General features: G+C 42.8%; 1 protein-coding gene across 5 annotated transcripts in view; it reads right to left on the reverse strand.

Annotated features, from left to right (window-relative positions):
- Nucleotides 1-19,989, reverse strand: part of lrba (LPS-responsive vesicle trafficking, beach and anchor containing) — a 186,454-nt gene that overhangs the window by 161,901 nt on the left and 4,564 nt on the right. For all 5 annotated transcript variants that reach the window (XM_030351779.1, XM_030351781.1, XM_030351778.1 and 2 more), the window contains exons 2-5: nt 8,031-8,262; nt 4,884-4,984; nt 3,238-3,333; nt 913-1,034 (exon numbers count right to left, since the gene is read on the reverse strand). In XM_030351779.1, coding sequence (XP_030207639.1) covers nt 913-1,034; nt 3,238-3,333; nt 4,884-4,984; nt 8,031-8,262 — 551 coding nt within the window. The remainder of the gene's footprint in view (nt 1-912; nt 1,035-3,237; nt 3,334-4,883; nt 4,985-8,030; nt 8,263-19,989) is intronic.

The raw sequence follows: 19,989 nt of genomic DNA on the forward strand, positions 1-19,989 counted from the left end.
GCCACCGATTTGAACGATCGGTGGAGACAAGGGAACAAAAACAGCTCCATCATTGTTCCGTTTTGTGAATGATCATTGTTGTTTTGGTAGCAGCGTTTGGGCAATGTGATTTAGTGAACTCATCTATTTTTAAGAGGCAGCAGGCCGAAGAAGCATGTTATTGCACATTCCCCGGGCTTGCTAGCAAGCTGCTTGGGTTTGGCATTGTTTTCAACAAGGGCTCCCAACAGATTCCTGTTCGATAAATTACATTTCTGGCAATGATTAAAGATGCCCTCAAGGTAAAGTCACTTCCTTCTCTTTCCAAAAACTTTGGTTGCAGTTCATATCTAACAGGGTAAAAACTTTTATTATAATTCTAGAATAAAGAAAATGCTTAACATGGATAGTTTAGTTTGTAGACCACTAGCATGCATAAATAATATTTATAGTCATATTTTGCCCAAGATTTTCTTTGTGCTAATTCACATATTTGCCAAAAATGCATGGCAGCAAAACCTCATTAGAACAAATCAATAAACACAGAAGGGCTTTAAGCATCGGCAGATAATTCAAAAACAAAAAAAAGTGGAGTCCTTGATAACCGAATCCCAGGAGAGGACGGCATTAGGCATTTAATTTGTCAAGTTGCTCCATTTACTGAACTGTTTTTCCTAATGTACTTCCTGCCTGTAAATTCACAAAACCTCTCACACCCCAAACCCTAAGTAACTGTAAATGCACCTCTATTTACAGTTTATACAAACTACTTCATGTTTTATTCATTGAAGTATTTCGATCCAACATTGGAACTTCAACATCATAGGAAATTGGCCTTGTCTCCACTTGTATTTGTATTTAAATAGATGAACCAACAAACTACACTAAACGGTTTAAAGTGAATATGTGCTGTGCCGTTGGTGGGCTACATACCAGTAGAGGTAAGGCTTGTCCTTGTCTATGTTGATGTTGTTGAGCGGGTCCATGCGCAGCCAGGTGTGGAAGGTAAAGCCGTTCTGGTAAGGCCATTTGGCTATTGGAGGCAGCGCTATCGCCTGGTAAGGAGAGAGAAAGGGTAGGTAATGGCTTATAAATAGTACGTTAATGACAAGGGAATACCATAACTAGTACGATAATGACCCACAGATCAGCTGTAATGTCTTATTGCAACATCCCTACTGGGGATCAACATGTCGACTAGTATTCAATGCTAGAATTGGACCCTCGCCAACATAAAGGTGCGAGAGCAAGGGGCCCGCCGCCTATCACTAAAAACTTAAAAACAGCTCAACCGAACAAGACATAACATCACTAGAACAGCAAAAAGAACACAAGAATACAGTGATCAAGGGACACAGCTCGACCGGAGAGCGGTACAAACAGACGAAAAGGAAGAGAAACCACTGAGCCAACCACGCTTTGGGTCGTGGTGCCCAGCGGCAGTCCCTCGTAAACGACCACAATAACATAAAGACTCAGCAGCCAAACAAAGCCACGGAAAATAGTCCCTCTCAAATAAATAAATAATACATTAATAGACGCAGATACACAGTGGAGAGACAGGCGACAAGTAGTGCTGACCAAAGCAGCGGCAGAGCCCTGTGAATCCAGTTTTGGGTTGGCAATGGATGTCCATGGCACTTTTTCTGCCATTTGCTAGAGAGATAATACTTGTGAGCAGGGGGAAACATTGTCGCTTTTGGCATCATTGAGTGGGTTGGCTACAAGACAAACAGGGGATTACTATGGGCTTGGCTTTTTTCAGTAGGCTCTTAAGTATGTGGTCTGAAACCATATAAATAATTTCAACAAATTAACCCTAAAATATGGATTTTTCCTGTGAAAACCCTGACCAGAGGACAAACTTGAAACAAATTTCCCTGGAGCATGTGTGTTTGGTCTTCCTGTCTCATTAGCAACAAAGCACAGGAAGAGGAAGGAACATTTTACTGATGGCATCGTATTTTTGTGAGTGTGTGAGTGTGTGAGTGTGTGCATGTGAAAGGGCACACACATCACAATGCACAACCAAGACAGACACATTCTTTCTCCTAACACGATGCCATATCAGCCCTCTCTGGCCGACAGACCAAATGGTTCAACAAGGGTGGAGCACTCCGAAAAGATCATCCATACCAACTGTACGTAGTAAGCCACACACAAAACACACGTTAAGTAAACACAAACAGTGCAGAACCAACAAAACCATGGTTATAGACTAACAATATAAATACTATTCTATTCATGCCCAACATTTGCAGAATCAAGCCACAGTCTTGACAGTCGACAGTCCAGCTTTTCTCTGAAGCTTAACTCTGTCTCCATTGGGGCGTTTATCAGACTAATGCTGCTTAAGAGAGCCTTGGTTTATTAAGACCTCAACACGCGGCAGCTGCCAAATTTAACATAAGCTATTTTAAGAGACTGAGGCTGCTTAAGTACATACCAAGACATTATTGACTTCTTCTTTCAAAAAGGAATTACCGTTTTTTGGCTCATAAAAATTAAGCGAAGATGGAAATTGTAAGCCTTTTAAAGCATTTTCGCCACGGAAATCACAGAGGTAGTGACTAGTGTTTTCACAGGAAAAGTCCAGCCTACTCTATATTTTAGGTTAACTTGTTGAAATTGAAGATCAAGGAGGATTTCGCTAGCAAGGAGTGTCCTTCCCTGGGCCGTTGAACCCGTCTGTCCTACTGTCCTACTGTATGTCCGATATATTTACTGGACACGGCAACAGTTTCCTACTCCGCCGACTAAGATGCCACCGAATGTTGTCACAACAAATAACCACAATGTTTCCCCCTCAGCCTACATTTCAACAGACGGGCTGTGGAGGCCTCAGCTGTTCCTCGGGCCCCAACAATAGACAAAAGGCCTCCGTGTCGCTAGGTGGATGGGAGGAGAGGGGCTTTATGCAAATGCACTCCTCATCACAGCCCGTACATCCATCAATAGCTCTCACTCATGTACACGGGTGCTCTTATGAGACGCTCTGAAGAAAGACAAACATGGTTCTGAGCAATGATGTCACCCAAATCCTTTCCAACATGCAGAGGCCACTGGATGCCAACAGTACAACGCATGAGAGCGATGTGTGTGTGTGTGTGTGTGTGTGTGTGTGTGTGTGTGTGTGTGTGTGTGTGTGTGTGTGTGTGTGTGTGTGTGTGTGTTGCATGCGTGTGTGTGCGTGTGCGTATTGCGTGCAGGTTTGTGTGTGTGTGTGCGTGCGTGTGCTGCATCGTTTGGCATACTCACAGCTGCGCTTTTCCCTGGGAAGCTGAAGAAGGCGTCTGGGCCGTTCCTCTGGGGCATGCACTTCAGCACCGACAGCAGCTTCACCGCGTGGGGAGGCTGAGACGACACAACACCATCATTTAGTAACACAGCGTACCAGACACCAACAAACCGACGCATCACAATGACACACAAATATTTGGACAAATTTAACTGGAACGCAAATGTGCAGCTAGCCCCAAGCCCAACTCACCCGAGTACTCAGTCACATGTGCTTAGGGATCATCTGTTCATATTCATTATTTATTTTTTGTTCTGAATCAATCTCCTCTTTGAGACGAGAACATCCAGTGGAATTAGCTACGAGACGAGATAACGTGTGACAGAAACAGTCAGCCAAGTTTATGATGCCGTCACCAGAGCTCCTACCGCTTCCTACGAAGTCAAAATGATGTAGGTCATGGTCACGTTAGGGGTCCAACCTCATCTCCACTCAACCTACAGTATTTCCCCAGCCTCACTGTCTTTGCCCCAGATTGGGCTTCAAAGGGAGACAAGAAGAGAGGGGAGATGGTGAGGAAGTGGGGGAGCTAAGGCACAGGGTGGAACAGGAGAGCCACCAAAGCAGACGTTCCCAATGTCTTTGACAGCTGCAGCAGTCTGCTGATCAATGGGTCCCACTTTGTCTCCATTACTCTGCTTTGCTCTCTGTCCCTCTCTTTCTTGCCTCTCACACTCACTCTCCCTTCAAGACATCAAAGCCTGCGGTCACGGATCCATTACACACAAACACAAAAATCTCATTGTGTTCTGCACTACACAAATGTAGATGAGACCCTAACCCCTGGACCCTAACCCTCCCCTGCCAACACATACTTGTCAAGCATGTAAAGCGCTTTGAGTATCTTGAAAATTAATATGTAAAAAGAATAGGTCAATGAGTTATGTCACAACATATCACAGCACCAATGTGACATCAAATCAATTATCGGACACTAAATTACATAATCTATAATAATGGGTGAAATCAGAATTTAATTTCTGAATTTCGTCACTTTGTTGAGAGCGTTCAGATGGTTCAGAGCTGAAGGGCTGCTTTGTGTTATCATCTGATCCGTGTGGGGATGGAGGTATAGGTGGAGGTGGGCAGATCCAGTGTTGCTAGCACATTCTTCCTGCTGACACACACACACACACACACACACACACACACACACACACACACACACACACACACACACACACACACACACACACACACACCCCCCCCCCCCCCCCCCCCCCCCCACGGTCGGAATCCTCTCCTGTTGACCCAGATGTCACTTCCACTATATTTCCCCAGTAGACGAATCCCAATGGTAAGTGTGTGAGTCCATTAATGGGTTGATGAAACCATTTATATGAGGTTGACAAATTAATAAATACATGACATTCACGAACATTCAGCCAACAAAAGTAAAATGATGAAAAGTGATATTATAATGTCATTGATTTAGGTTGCAGCCACGTAGGAAGACCTGTGTACCATCTCAGTGTCGGATGAAGTGAATTGCATTTCAAAAGACTATAATTTCAGCACAGGGACAGGGTTTATGATCCTCTAGCCTTCCTGAGACATGGAATGGTTGTGGACAACCATGGTGTTGTGCTGTGTGAAGGTCACTTACCCACTGGCCTCTCTCTCCTTGTAGTTTACTGAAAAACAGCTTCAATTCCTTCACTGTGATGCTGTAGCTGGCCAAAACTCCCAGCATGTCCACCAATAGGTCTGCACAACACACAGACAGACACACACACATGCACACACACATGCACACACACATGCACACACACACACACACACACACACACACACACACACACACACACACACACACACACAGACAGTGGAAATACGGGGGTTAATTCTCAATGAACAATCATCCGTCGAATCACTGTGTTGTTCATTCAGAAATAAGGATATAGACCGTAAGAGAAGCTTATCAGCTCTTCTTCCTGATCAACTTAAATGTACGATCTTATTATGGAGGAGACTAGAGGATAGAGATCAAGACTCAAGTGTGTTTTCTCAATGTGCCCCAGATCCTTTCTGATTGTGATTGTCAAAATCTTGGGGCTGTCCAGTTCTGGTCGGTTGGTCAATTGGTTGATCGATATGCACTTGTTCGACCAAATTCTCATTGGTCAGACAATTGCTGACGTGTGTCGTCTATATAATAGCGACGCTACTTGACACAGCGCTCCCTGGCTCGTCCGGCGTGTGAACCCCTTTATATTGAAGCTCTGCCCTAAGCGATTCGGCTAGCACTGATATTTAGGCTAGCAGGGAGGGAGAGTAGAATGCGCTGTGGTCGACCAATCGATTGGTCACAGAGTTGGTTGAATTTCAGTAGACCAATATTGAGTTTGGTTGACCACAGCCTGACAAAATATATTCATAAAACACCCATTCAATTGCAGAATCACAAACCACAACTCAAAACACGAAGAATCCATCCACAGGAACAATCTATGGGAAGGCCACGGTTATTTGGATTTGACACTTCAGTACCCTAAAAGATTGCTAGTTAGGAATGTAATCTTTTGAACAGAGACCATGTCAAGCCTGTGGCTTGATTATGGTTGTGGTTTAGTTACTCTTTAATAAAAAAGGCGTTTATGGCGATATGAGATAAGAAGAGCATGCCTTTAAACAAAGCCAGGTCTGTAGCCTGCACCACTATACAGTGAGGCTTCAGCGTCTAACAATACCCCTAGCACGTAAGGCAGATTAAGCTCATTCCCGTCGCCAGCTATGGAGAAACCAAGGTGCGGACCTCTGTCATTTTTCTAGAAATAAAAAAAATACAATTAGAAACTAAATACAACTGTATGCAAAATCAGCTGTTGAGAACTTCTCTGAGATGAGCAAATGCTTTATTCTTAATGCAGAGACTCTTAATTACAGAGTTACTTTGCGCCCCTTTCCCCCTAACAAAACCGAACCCCTGCATACTAGCTTTACTGAACAGGCACCGTCTACTTCAGAACACAGAACAACACATTAAGCAATTTAATGTTTATTTGTCGGCCCACGCTCTACCCTCAGCGATTCACAATTATAGTTTTTGTACAGAGGATCCGAGAACAACAGTTTTTTGCCGGAAGTAAAAGATATGAAGCGGGTTAATTTGGTCAACCTTTGTTTGGAGCCCCATGCGAGTAAAATACCGCGATAATAAGACCACTAAAAGGTTTTGTTAGACCAGCTGTTAGGCTTCAGTTGCTTTATTTGATGGTGTAAAGGAACAGTTCGCCCTAGCGATGGCTCAATTATTACATGGGGCCGGACCTCATGACTCCATGTGGCCTTGTATATTTACTGATGGACCGAACCACTTCACTATCAGGGGATTTTATCGTGCCTCTCAGTTAGTTGCATGTCTCTGGAGCTCATTTAGTTTCACCCAGTGACCTGGACTTCTCCCGCTGCGCAGCACTCAGCACAGCTGACGGATCTTCTTGCACATCCGTGAATGACGGCTTTTACCAGAGCTGCACCACTGTGCACTGCCCCTTTAAAGCCCCCCCCTGTCCAATTGCCTCCTCAGTACGTGAGCCAGTTTATAGCACAGAGAAATTAATCATTTTACCCCCAATAAGTTTCATTCCATTTGACAACGGCAAGGAACACTTTCAGGTCCATGCACAGACAAAGGGTTCTGCGTGGTTCTGCATGTCGCTTAAAGAATAAAATCTGTATTTGCATCCACCTAGTTAGAGCCAAACCCCATTTCTCTAGCTTGACTGAGCAATCCCTCTGGGCCAACGCTGTTCTGGCAGGCAAATGTTCACTGAGCCGCACCCAGGAGGATTAATTCAGACCAATTTGGAGACGGAAACAGTAGGAGTAAGACCTGCTTCAGACTACACAGGGTAATAGTGTCCGATCTATCACCCTCAATTGTCATTGAACAATGGAAGGGATTTTGCCTTTAATAAATGGAAGGAAAGCCAGAAACTGGAGGTTTTAAGGAACACGTTCCAGGATTGGGACAAAAGAAGCAAGACATCAGATTTAAAACCAAAAAATCGATTATGTGTTAAATCCAGAGTTGATTTGATTCTAAAAGGAAAATAAATGGGCAACATTCATCTCCATTTATTTTGCTATTGTGGTCTACAGCATGAGCCTTTTATTTGTAGCATTGATTGCTAATATAGGGCTTTTACATTGTCAATAATGTCTTATATCAAGCTTTTATTGACATATTCTGGTTCAAAGTAGAGTTCTAATATCAAGCTTTATTTTGTCATCGTGGCCTAGTATGCCGGTTTTCAATTGAGGCGCTCATACACAACAGTACTAAAAAAGTATCACAATGTTGCCGTGGGCCGTAACCATGGCATCGCTAGTGGAGTTTGATAATTTAACAATAAAAACTGACTCAAGCAGTTTGATTAGAAAAACATAAATAGAGCAGCAAAAAGCGAAAGAACAACCATCAAATCACACCATCAAAACCCTGTAACTGAAAAACAATAGTGGATTAGACAATCCTTCAGGAGAATTAGGAGAATCCGTTATTTCCTTTTCTTTGAAAGTATACTCTCGGAAGTATGCGTTGCCTTTCCCATACTTGGTCGTAATGTACACAAGCATATATTATGGTAATGTCTAGATTCAACTATTATTGTCACAGAGATATACCGCGCCTTAAAAAAACCTTGGTAGAAAAAAATGCACTACAAAACCAACTGATCACAGTGCATTAATGATGCCAGTTTCGTCAAAAAGCGCTGGTTGCCGTTGAGAAAAGGCAGGTCCTCTTTACCTGCGATCATGCTGTCGGTGGAAGCCACTCGCTGCAGCACCAGCTGGATGAGGGCCATATCCGTGCAGGCCTGGAGGTTACGGATGCTCTTCTTCAGGATGGCCGTGAAGATGCTCCACACCTCGGCCTGGCAGGTGGGCTCACACTGGTCGAGGAGCTCCACCATGCAAACGATGCTCTCACACTCCTGGATGATGAAGTTCATCTCCAGGTCAAACTGCCCGCCAACCAGCTGCAGGTGGGTGGGGAGAGAGAGTGGAGGAGAAGGGGTTGGGTAAGAAATAGGTAAACAACTAATAAATGGACACATTCATAGAACCGACTGTAAAAGGAAACTTCGATTACTGGTGTATTATTAGAGTGCATTCATCGGCAGTAGATCTTTTTGTGTGTGGTGTTTTTCATGCTTTGGTGTGTAGTACTAAAGTGATGAAGGATCAGGGCTTAATCATGAAAGTAGACTGACAGTGTTCAAGGTAAGGTCACACAGAGGTAACCCTGTGTGCTCTTTTCTATTCCGGAGTGTGTACATATTTCAAAGTCAAAATTTATATACAATTATTTACCAGACATATTTAACGAGAAACGTTATCATAGAGATGGGTAGGGTGAAATGGGTGATCTATCGCAGATATATATTGTCCATTTTGTCTGGGAATAATTGAAATGAGCGATACTATTCATATTTGTAATTTGTGATTGCTTGCCAGCCACAGAGACAGCTATATTATGAACCTTGCACAAAAGAAGGAGATAAAGGAAATAACAATTGTGTTGTCAACATCCTCAAGGCAATAAATAACAGTATTTTGTTCAGAGACAAGCAGGATGTGCCTGGGTGCCGAGAATGGGGTAAATCGGGTCAACACTATCTGCTAGAAACTGTCCCATTAAAATGAGCAAGAGCAGATTAACTGCAAAAAGTGAAAAAACTAATTATATAGAGGCGTGTGCCATTAAAGGGGTGGTCCATCCCAGATACAAAACTCCACCATTAGCCCTACACCCCATCAAACAAAAAAGTGACCTTCTTTGGAAAAGAAGGAGCAGACTGAAATATACGGGGTCAAACGTTTGCAGTAAGCCGCCATCGGTAACAACAGAATCATCCACTCAAACCTTTTATACGAGAGATCATTGATGTAGCCATTAGAAAAGGTCAGTGCCACGGGGTATGAAACGACATCGACTGATCGCCTAAGTTCATCATTAGCTCTGCCTTCTCCGCCCGGCACGTTCCGCCTTCCCCAGCCGGCCAGGCAGTCAGAGGAACATCAGCCAGACGGACTGATGTGTGAACGCGGGGAGGCGGGAGGCTTGGTGATGGCGGTGGCCGCTGATTGTGACAGGGCGTTAACTGATTCATTGGCCTGACGGGGGGGCCCAACCCATCTCCATCCATCAGGGTCAGCTGGCGGCGGGCAGATCGAGTACACCGAGGATGACGGAGGACGAGGCTTCCGAACGGGCCGTGGCTTGACCTGATAAGAGAGATTGATCGATGGGCCGATAGATATATGGATAGATCGCAAGTTACGATTTGAGGGGGGTCAGTTTCTGTAGCGGGCTTAATTTGAGGCCCTGTCCACACGGATGAAAATCATGCGCAAAGGTCTGTTTGGTGTGAATCTCCTCAAGTTATAGCACCCTTTTTCCCCGTCTATGTTTTTTTGCACATTGCACCCGTCATTTAAATAGGCCTAAATGAAAAAGTGTGATGATGTTGTTAATATTATGGATGAAAATGTCAGACTTCATGGGAAAATGTCAGTATGGAAAATGGTAGCAATCACACTTCAATGTTAACGGGTTGGCAGTATGTATTTGACACATTCAATAATATATCAGGCTGGTATATCTGCTGTCTTGTGTTTTTCCAACGCCTGATCAAACTCATCTCTAGAATGGGGATGCTTCGACAAACTAGCTATTGAAAGAACCAGTAACTCCTTGAACTTTCAAGGAGGTCTTAAAATGCAAGACAGGTCATGACTTCATCAAACAAGCCATTTCCCCTTCTTATCCACCCTATAAATCATTCTCAAGAGTATATTGATGCCGTTACTTTCATCGAGTTTCTCAAGTCTTCTTTTAGATTGATTTCACTTCATCACGACTGCACTCATGGTTTAGCCCTACTGTTTTATTGGAAGCACTAATAAAAAGTCAAGCAATGTCAAAGTGTGGAGGCTCAATCAGTTAAGCTTCAGCAGGGCTAACTGGACAGAAGCCATTAAGGCTTCAAAGAAATAGGTTGCAGACTCTGACCCGCAGACAGATCAAATTAAGAAAGCTCTTGATCATACCGAAAACATGTATAATGATTTACCTTTATTGGCTGATCTAAAGAGCACTCTAAATGTATACTTAAATGTCTCTAGCAAATTTCTCAAAAGTAAAATTATTAATTACATTTCTTAAAGTTTATGGGATAAACTGCAAACCCTGCAGATCAGTAACCAAACACAGATGAAAAGTAAAAATGCGTTTCAAAAGCAGGCTTTAAATGTGCAACCTCAGGTCTTCAGGGATGGAGGGACCTAAAGGCTAAAAGTACAGCCGCTTTGGCTTCAAGCATTCTTTGACTTGACGAAATAAGTTGTGTCAGAGTTCTTTGTAATGTTATACAAGGGTCACCACGACTCCTATGTCGCTATCCCGAGGACATCCTCCACCATCCCTTAAAACCAAAACCAAACCAAATCTAAAAACAACTATCAATTATGTCCTTGTTTTAAAATCCACCTCCAATAAGGAGAAGGCCGACCACCCGCATGATTGACAGACACAGTATAAAAATGGGTGACATGACGATCTCTAGCCAGGCTCGCGCTTACATTTAGGCCTAATCCCATTTCTACCCCTTGCCCCTTGATTTGAAGGGGATTGGGCCTTAGGCCCAATCCAATTTCTATCCCTTACCCCTTCCCCTTACCCCTTCCCCTTCCCCCTTCAAAACAAGGGGGAGGGGTAAGGGGAAGGGGAAGAAATGGGATTGGGCCTTACCCTCCTAAGCCAACGTCTCTGCAGCATGTAGACACCAGATCCCTGGCTTGGTAACCCTCCCTGGCTGCTCACCCCCAGAGGCCTGTCTGAATTAATCATGGCTGAGCAACCATGCAGCCACAAAACAACCCTCTTATAGTCCCAAACTGCAACCACACCATGGCTGAATAGGAAGGTGGAGGAGGAGGATAAAAAGCTGGGAAGCCAAACCCACAATTTATTTTACTATTGCCAGAACTAAACCAGGAAGGATACTCGCCGGCTCTACTGCCAAGCTATTTCAGACATATGTTTTTGTCAAAAAGAGGATTCACTTGCAGGTTGTGCATTATTTATGCATGCATCTGCAGCTTGGTATGTTTGTGTAGGTAACAACAAGCCTTGTCTAAGCTTATCATCTCTATTGCAGTTGCCTCGAATTAGCATAACACAGTTATGCTTGTACGGTGCTCACATGAATGCTTGTTGACCATATTATAACTATCGGCAACATGCAACCAATTAACTGACTACAATGTTGGAAACCAGATGTTAATGGCATACGAATAAAATAAGGCGCAAGCAAATTGTGAGGCACAAGTAAAGCAAAAAGAAAAAAAAACGTGCAAGACCATGGCTATAATTACATAACTACTCCAGGGTCATCACATATCCCCCACCCCCTAGAGTGCTTCTGCTTCATCTCCCTTGTCCCCAGGCCCAGCAGGGTTTGATGGAGACCGTGATGAGGACATCTCAGCTGTGACCTAGACCTTGGAGCCTGTAGGGCATCAGCTGTTTAGCTGTCTGACACATTCGCTTAGCATCTGAAATTTTGCTTACTACAAGTTTGGTACAGCAACTCCCTGAACGATCAGCATGATACGTTGTTCAGTTCTGCATTACTGTTCAGGCCTGTGCCAAATCATGGTTAAAAGGCTAGGCCAGACATGTGTTCACCGTTTAGTCAATTACACAGCAATTAAAACCATGCAGATACCTTATACCAATTAAAGTTTAGTAACATTCTGGTTACATACAGTAACAGAAATTAGATATACGTCATTAAGGAGCTGGCAGGATTTAACAATCTATCTCTTCATCAATACCTAGGCTACGCACATTATGGTATTAACCCAGTACATTTAGGCTGGGGGTAAGCCTAGCCACTATCCTGGCCCTGTGAAGGTAATCGTATGACAATGTGATACGGCGACTCCATGGGCCAAAAGGCAGAGAGAAATAGTGCATGTAGAAAGACATTATGACAGAGGCACTTTTGGGTAGATAGACAATGGGAATAACTGACGGGGATATGCCAGCTCACCCCTAGCTGTTTGATGCTTGGGGTTTGGGACGGCATTATCGCCTGACTTTGTGCTGCACTCATCTCCAGTTTACTGCAGTTGAACAAGTAAATTGCAACTTGCAGTGGACAGTGGACACCGGTTTTTTGTCAGTAATAATGTGCATTACTACTTGCTAGGACCATGTTTGGTCAATTATGGGAGACAAAGAGGATGAAATTCAACCAAAACCTTACAACACCAACTCTGCAACCAAGAAGGGGCACCAACATCTCCACTTCCTACGCAGACGGAAGACAGCCAGTCCATCACCTTCTGCAGAGGCACTGTGGAGAGCGTCCTGGCTGACAACTTTCAGAGCCATTGTGCAGGAACCCTTCCACCCATCACACAGACAGTTTGCCACTCTGCCTTCAGGCAAAAGGTTTCCCAGCATCAGAACCAGCTCTGCTAAGTTCTGAAACAACTTCTGTCAACAAGCTGTCAGCCTCATGAACACTGTCGTTGCTAGATTATCTATTTTATGTCTAAAACGTTAAAGCCCAGCAGTCACACCATGCCACAATCTTGCCTTTGTAGTCGTTTGTTGTCTTGTCTTTTTGTGATGGCAGAAATTCTGCATTTATTGTGACAATAGGGGAACTTTTAGCCCCTTACTCCATGAGAAACTACATTTTGTTAAGATGAATACGGAAGATTGACCATAAACTTGACTGACTTTCTTACCAAACCTCACATACATACTACTAGTTACCTGTGTTTAACTGTACCAAGCATGGATCGTTTTGCAGAGTGATGGGGGAGGAGGTTCTACTTGTAGAAGCTCCGGTATAGGGAATGCTACTTGTAGGGAGCATAGGTGGAGGAGGCGTCTAGAAGATGGAGGAGGGGTTGCTCATATGAAGGAAGATCTGTTGCTTGTAGGGGTATTGGGGGAGGAGGTGTTGCTCATAGGATTGAATGAAGGAAGACATGTGTTGCTTGTAGGGTTATGTGGGGGGAGGAGGTGCAGCTAATGGAGCGGGAAGGCATGTGTTGCGTGTTGATACTATGGCTAAAGGGGGTGTCTGTTGTAAAGTGTATGGGGGCGGAGCTGTTGTTTATACAGGGCGAGGGTTCATAATAAGTAAATTAGTTATAATACGTTTATTCAAAATTTCTAACTCCCACGTTGTCTTACCGTTTGACCAAGGTGGATGTAATTACTGTTAACGTAGTAAGCAAACTCGACTATGGACAGGCTTAACAAGGCTTTTCTGGGGGGCTGCCCCTCTTACAAACGTTCAAGCATAGGGTCAGCTCCACAAATGGGTACAGAGATGGTGGCAATTTATGTCTTAATTATCTACTAAAAAGGGACAAGGACACTGCAGCCTGGAAATATTTCATCCTGCAATACGATCACTTCCTTATGAGATAGTATACTACAGGCTGGACTGTTACAAAATATCCCATCGCAATGGTTATAGCTGTTTACACCTAAGCTCACGACACCGCTTTCAAATGTATAACTTTGAGAGAATGAGAATTGGTCCGAGGTGGGAGAGAGATATTCATAAAAAGGAAAAGATTTATTGGCAAAAGAAAATGGATAATTTGAATAGATGCAGAACAGATGCCCAAAAATAACCCCCACTGAGCTTTAGAGGTCAGAACCCTCTTAATGCCTTACCTATGCTGCAACTCATTGCACTCATTAATAGGCTTGGTCAGACAGAGAGACAACTGAGCAAATTAGCAACAAGCCTTCAACAAAACCCTCCCTGTGTTCATCTCCCCTGTCCATAAACTTCCTGTAGGTTTCCTTGAGCAAGATACCCATCTCTCAGCTAATACTTACTGACACGTATCTGAACTCATTGTTGCTTTGTAAAAAATAACAAAATAGTATATACAATTGTATGTAAATGTCTATTAGATGGAAAATATAATCTCATTCTTTTTTGAAACTCCACAAATGTATACTGAAATGACTAGCAAATGTGACATTTCATGGTGAATCAATGTTTAATGTTCCATTCAATTCATTAGTGTCATAATCCCCTTGAAAGGAAGTAAACTCCATATAATTATTCAGAATGAATGTGGAAGGATAATGAATGAGGAAGAATAAGGAAAAGTAAAGAAAAAACAAAGGCATGGTTGGGGAAATGAACCCATCAGATAGTGGAGTCAAGAGTTTAGTAGCATATCCTAGTTTTCTGGGATGCACTGCTTCTTGAATAAAACATGCATGATTAGGCATTTTTCACAGTTTGATATGAAGGAATGAACATCTCTCTGATTAGTTTTGGAAATCTTTATGGTATCCAGGATAAGAAAAACGTCCTCTCCGTTACTATATGCCATGTGAAGACAATTCACTAGGGGGGTTTGGGAGGGAAGGCAGTGTAATCTTGAAACAGAACAGGAAAGCAGACATTGTTTGTTTTTCCACACAGAAAACCCTCCGAGCGGGTTGGTGCACAACACATTAGTGCGCGTTGATGAGCAGTTGAGATAGGAAAGGAAGGCTTTCGGCTAAAAATAGAAGTTGGGTCAGAGAAGTGATCCATTGTTCAGAAGAGTTGCTGATGAGTGGGAAAGTACAGATCTACAACACACACACATCCAAAATAACCCACACACAGGTCTGCTATTATGATCACCAATGCACTACTTCTGAAACCTCTTGGTGACCCGGCTCATTGGATTTTTCTCATTTGTTAGCGAAGCGCGCCATTTTGAAACACCTCCCTTGGCATTTCCGGCAGTCAGTGGAGAGCGGCAAACAGGAAAGGCGGAACCAGTGAAGGATGACAAAAGGTCACGTTGGAATATTCATGACATGGACACCTCGATGCAGAGGAAGGGGCATTGTTATGCGCATCACTAGTAGGATGACTCTCTATACTTTTCAAAACTCTGAAACAGGTAGTGAAGCATGATTATACTAGGGATGCATGGTCATCCGGGATGATCTATGGTCTTCTGCTTCCCTCTCACATGCCTCAGTAACACATAACACAGTAGCAAAGAATCCCCAACCCCCACCTGATCTGTCCCCTTGAAGTCTTTCACTTGTCCATCTGTAACAGGAGTCCCCCCAAACCTACACACAATGGCCACTTATTTTCTTAAATCTAAATGTCCACTGGCTCGGATACACTGAATTAAAGGACAAGGTAGACATTTGGGTCTGTTTACAGATGACTGAATCACTGACCGAACATTTAGAGTGGTTTGGGGGGTTTTGTTTTGTTTTTCAACATTATAAAAACGAAATAATGTTAATATACTGGATATACAAATGTAAGCACATGAGCTAACACGTAGGATACACAGAGAATACTATATTGATCATTTATCATTCTACCTCTGTATATGGAGGCCATTGAAAAACATTTTGAAAGTGTTCATTTGAGAATTGGCACAATGGAAGTAAAAGCAAAGAAAATCAATCAAGGTTAGAAACAGTCAGCTTTCGTAAGATTTGAATAAACGTATGGATCGCAATCAGCATGGCTTCAATAGTGGATACACCATCGAGACTGACTGTTGTGGAAGCCTTGGCAAGGTTGGCAAGAGCTGCTGGTCATCAGTCACCATCATGCTTGACCCATTATCGTGGCCTTTGATACCATGAACCACCTTGTTCACTCTTTCCCAACTTGTTATCAGAAGGACTGTGGGTTGAGGCGTCCTGCAAGAAATATTGGGGTCATGATTGACAATCAGCTATGGTTTTCTGGCCTTGTTTCAACCGTCCTCTGATCTCTGTAAAACATCTGGAAGATGTGGTGGTTCCTGTCAGAAAACTTGCACAGTGGTACAGCACAAGGCTCAGCTTATTTGCCAGGTCGTGGCCGTCTCTCAGCTAGACTTCTGCAAAGCCTTCCAGGCTGGGTCTGTTTTCCAACCAACCAAACCTTGCAAACCACGCTACAGCTAACTCCCCACGCACAATGCATCGCTCATCAAAACCTATGTCTCACAACCCACCTATTGCAGTCCAAACCAAAAAGCTATTCCTTACTCTGATCTGGGTGTTATTTGTAAACTTGCAGACCCAGCAATTTGTTTTTGTAGTTTGCCCTACATGCTTTCATGGCTCTATGCCTAATAATGAAGTCACTTGGGATAAAAGGTTTTTAAAGCTCTATAATTTAGTAGTATGATGCAAATACAACAATTTGTATGAATGATTTGGTAATGTACAAGGCTGAAAGTCATGAAATATTAAGAATAGAATATAGCAATATATTGCAACTTTCGATAGTAAATAGGTCTCATCCTTTCCCATTACGTTTCATAATATGGGCTGACGTATACAGTCAGGTCCATAAATATTGGGACATTGACACAATTCTAATATTTTTAGCTCTATACACCACTACAGTGGATTTGAAATGAAACGAACAAGATGTGCTTTAACTGCAGACTTTCAGCTTTAATTTGAGGGTAATTACATCCAAATCAGGTGAACGGTGTAGGAGTTACAACAGTTTGTATATGTGCCTCCCACTTTTTAAGGGACCAAAAGTAATGGGACGAATTAACAATCATAAATCAAACTTTTACTTTTTAATGCTTGGTTGCAAATCCTTTGCAGTCAATTACAGCCTGAAGTCTGGAACGCATGGACATCACCAGACGCTGGGTTTCATCCCTGGTGATGCTCTGCCAGGCCTCTACTGCAACTGGCTTCAGTTTCTGCTTGTTCTTGGGGCATTTCCCTACAGTTCTGTCTTCAGCAAGTGAAATGCATGCTCAATCAGATTCAGGTCAGGTGATTGACTTGGCCATTGCATATCATTCCTCTTCTTTGCCTTAAAAAACTCATTTGCAGTATGCATCGGGTCAGTGTCCATCTGCACTGTGAAGTGCCATCCAATGAGTTCTGAAGCACTTGGCTGAATATGAGCAGATAATATTGCCCGAAACACTTCAGAATTCATCCTGCTGCTTTTGTCAGCAGTCACATCATCAATAAATACAAGGGAATCAGTTCCATTTACAGCCATACATGCCCACCCCATGACACTACCACCACCATGCTTCAATGATGAGGTGGTATGCTTTGGATCATGAGCGGTTCCTCTCCTCCTCCATTCTCTTCTCATCACTCTGGTACAAGTTGATCTTTGTCTCCTCTGTCTATAGGATGTTGTTCCAGAACTGTGAAATATTTTTTAGATGTTGTCTGGCAAACTCTAATCTGGCCTTCCTGTTTTTGAGGCTCACCAATGGTTAACATATTGTGGTGAACCCTCTGTATTCACTCTGGTGAAGTCTTCTCTTGATTCTTGACTATGACACACATACACCTACCACCTGGAGAGTGTTCTTGATCTGGCCAACTGTTGTGAAGGGTGTTACAGTTGATTTGGCCACACCTAATGTTTTTGCTATCTCTCTGATGGGTTTGTTTGGATTTCTCAGCCTAATGATGGCTTGCTTCACTGATAGTGACAGCTGCTCTTTGGATCTCATGTTGAGAGTTGACAGCAACAGATTCTGCAAATGCAAATAGCACACTTGTAATTAACTCCAGAACTTTTATCTGCTCCTTGAAAATGGGATTATGAGGGAATAACATACACCTGGCCATGGAACAGCTGAGCAGCCAATTGTCCCATTACTTTTGGTCCCTTAAAAATTGGGAGGCACATATACAAACCGTTGTTATTCCTACACCGTTCACGTGATTTGGATGTAAATACCCTCAAATTCAAGCTGACAGTCTGTAGTTAAAGCACATCTTGTTTGTTTCATTTCAAATCCATTGTGGTGGTGTATAGAGCCAAAAAGATTAGAATTTTGTCAATGTCCCAATATTTATGGACCTGACTGTATATTTGAAATGCATTTCACATTGTGCTATTCATTCCTGAGCTATTCCTAATATTTCAAGCATATCCTCCCCATCTTCCCTGTGGACTTGGCCATTGTGTCAAATGTTGAAGGGACAAAAATTGCAGGATAAAAAAATAGGTCAAGGGTAAGGAAATATCAGAACCATCAATCACTGGATTCTATTAGGCCATGGCCATTAACAGCATTAGACTAATCTCTCACACACACACACACACACACACACACACACACACACACACACACACACACACACACACACACACACACACACACACACACACACACACACACACACACACACACACACACACACACCCTGATTGGATCCAATTTAAATATGGCCAACATATCAGAGGACCACTTATTGAAATAAATTCCTTTGAATGTACGGTTCCTTTGGATATGTACCATTCCATCATAGGTTTCCCAAGTATGTTACAACACCAGATCGCATTCCACATCTTTCATTGTCTAGGGCTTCCAAGGGGAAAGTCGTGCGATAAAAAGAGGTTTAGAAGTGTAAACTGTAGCATTTTGCATTGGAAAGAGAGTGCCATAAATAAAGCAAAATACAAAGGCCTCCTGCATGCTTAGATAGACTGTACCGAGCAGTACACATAAGCAGTCTCAGCAACACCAAAGTCTAATCAGCAGAAACAATGGTTTCCCTTTGCAAACCCTCCCAACATCCAGCCGACGGTGGAGAGGGAATAGGAGTTAACATGTTATACTGGAGGCGGCAGGTGGTGCAGTAAGGTTGCAGATCGGTTGCAGACATGATACAATTTCTCCTGCCTCTAGTGAAACATGGTGTGCAGTTAATAACAGGTCATAACTAATTTCATTACAAACACAAGGAAATGTGTGTCCACTTCATTACTCATTTGGAGCAATTCATGACATCCAAATATAGAGATTCAGCAAATAATCCAAACCTTGTTTTCGCTCATGACATTAATAAAAAAAGTTAAATGATCTTGGATATTGTGGCTAGGACATCATGAAGTAATCCAATTAAAAAAACAACAACAAGCCATTGTTGGGACTCACAATCAAGCAGGCATTGACGCAATTAGCATGACTATCTATAGCATTACAAACGGCATATTCACAAAGCCATTTTATCTTCACATTTCTGCACAATGGATCTCTATCAGCGGGTAGCGACTTCCCTCCAGCAAGTAATTGCAGATTGGAGCTACCGAGCTGAATCCCGACTGGGAATCATGGCCAGAAATAAGAACATTAGGGTTGTTGACCTTAGGCCTAAAAAAAAAATTTGTTTGGTTCCGGTTTCCGACCGACCCTGTCAATTTATGTGCGACCCAAATTATTTTATGAGTTTTATAAAAAAAAAAAAAAATGTTTTTTTATATACTTACGTTTTGGTACAATACCTCTATAATTACGTTTTGGTACAGCACCTCTTCATTCTGTACAAGGATGAGCGAATTTTCTCGTTTTTAAATGAAAACAACCTACCTATCATTCGCTGCCGCTGGAAAAAATAAAATAAAAAAATAAAATAAATTCCCTACCTACCCATGACCTCAACTGACAACCAACAGGAACCAAACTTTTTTTTTTTTTAGGCCTTAGGGGGTTCTGAGAGATGGTGAAAGTTAAGAATGAGGTTTGGAGAAAGTACTCTCATAGGTGGCCTGCAGTATATGAGATATGAGGCTCGAGTACAGCAGTGAATATTCAGTCTCTCTCTAATCGATCTGTCATTCTTAAATTCTCCTTGATAAACAACCTGACTGAGAGATAAGCCAGGTGCCTCTAAGCCACTACAACAGAAACAAAACAAA

The sequence above is a fragment of the Gadus morhua genome, chromosome 3 (assembly GCF_902167405.1).
Source record: "Gadus morhua chromosome 3, gadMor3.0, whole genome shotgun sequence".
In the NCBI taxonomy this organism is placed as follows: domain Eukaryota; kingdom Metazoa; phylum Chordata; class Actinopteri; order Gadiformes; family Gadidae; genus Gadus; species Gadus morhua.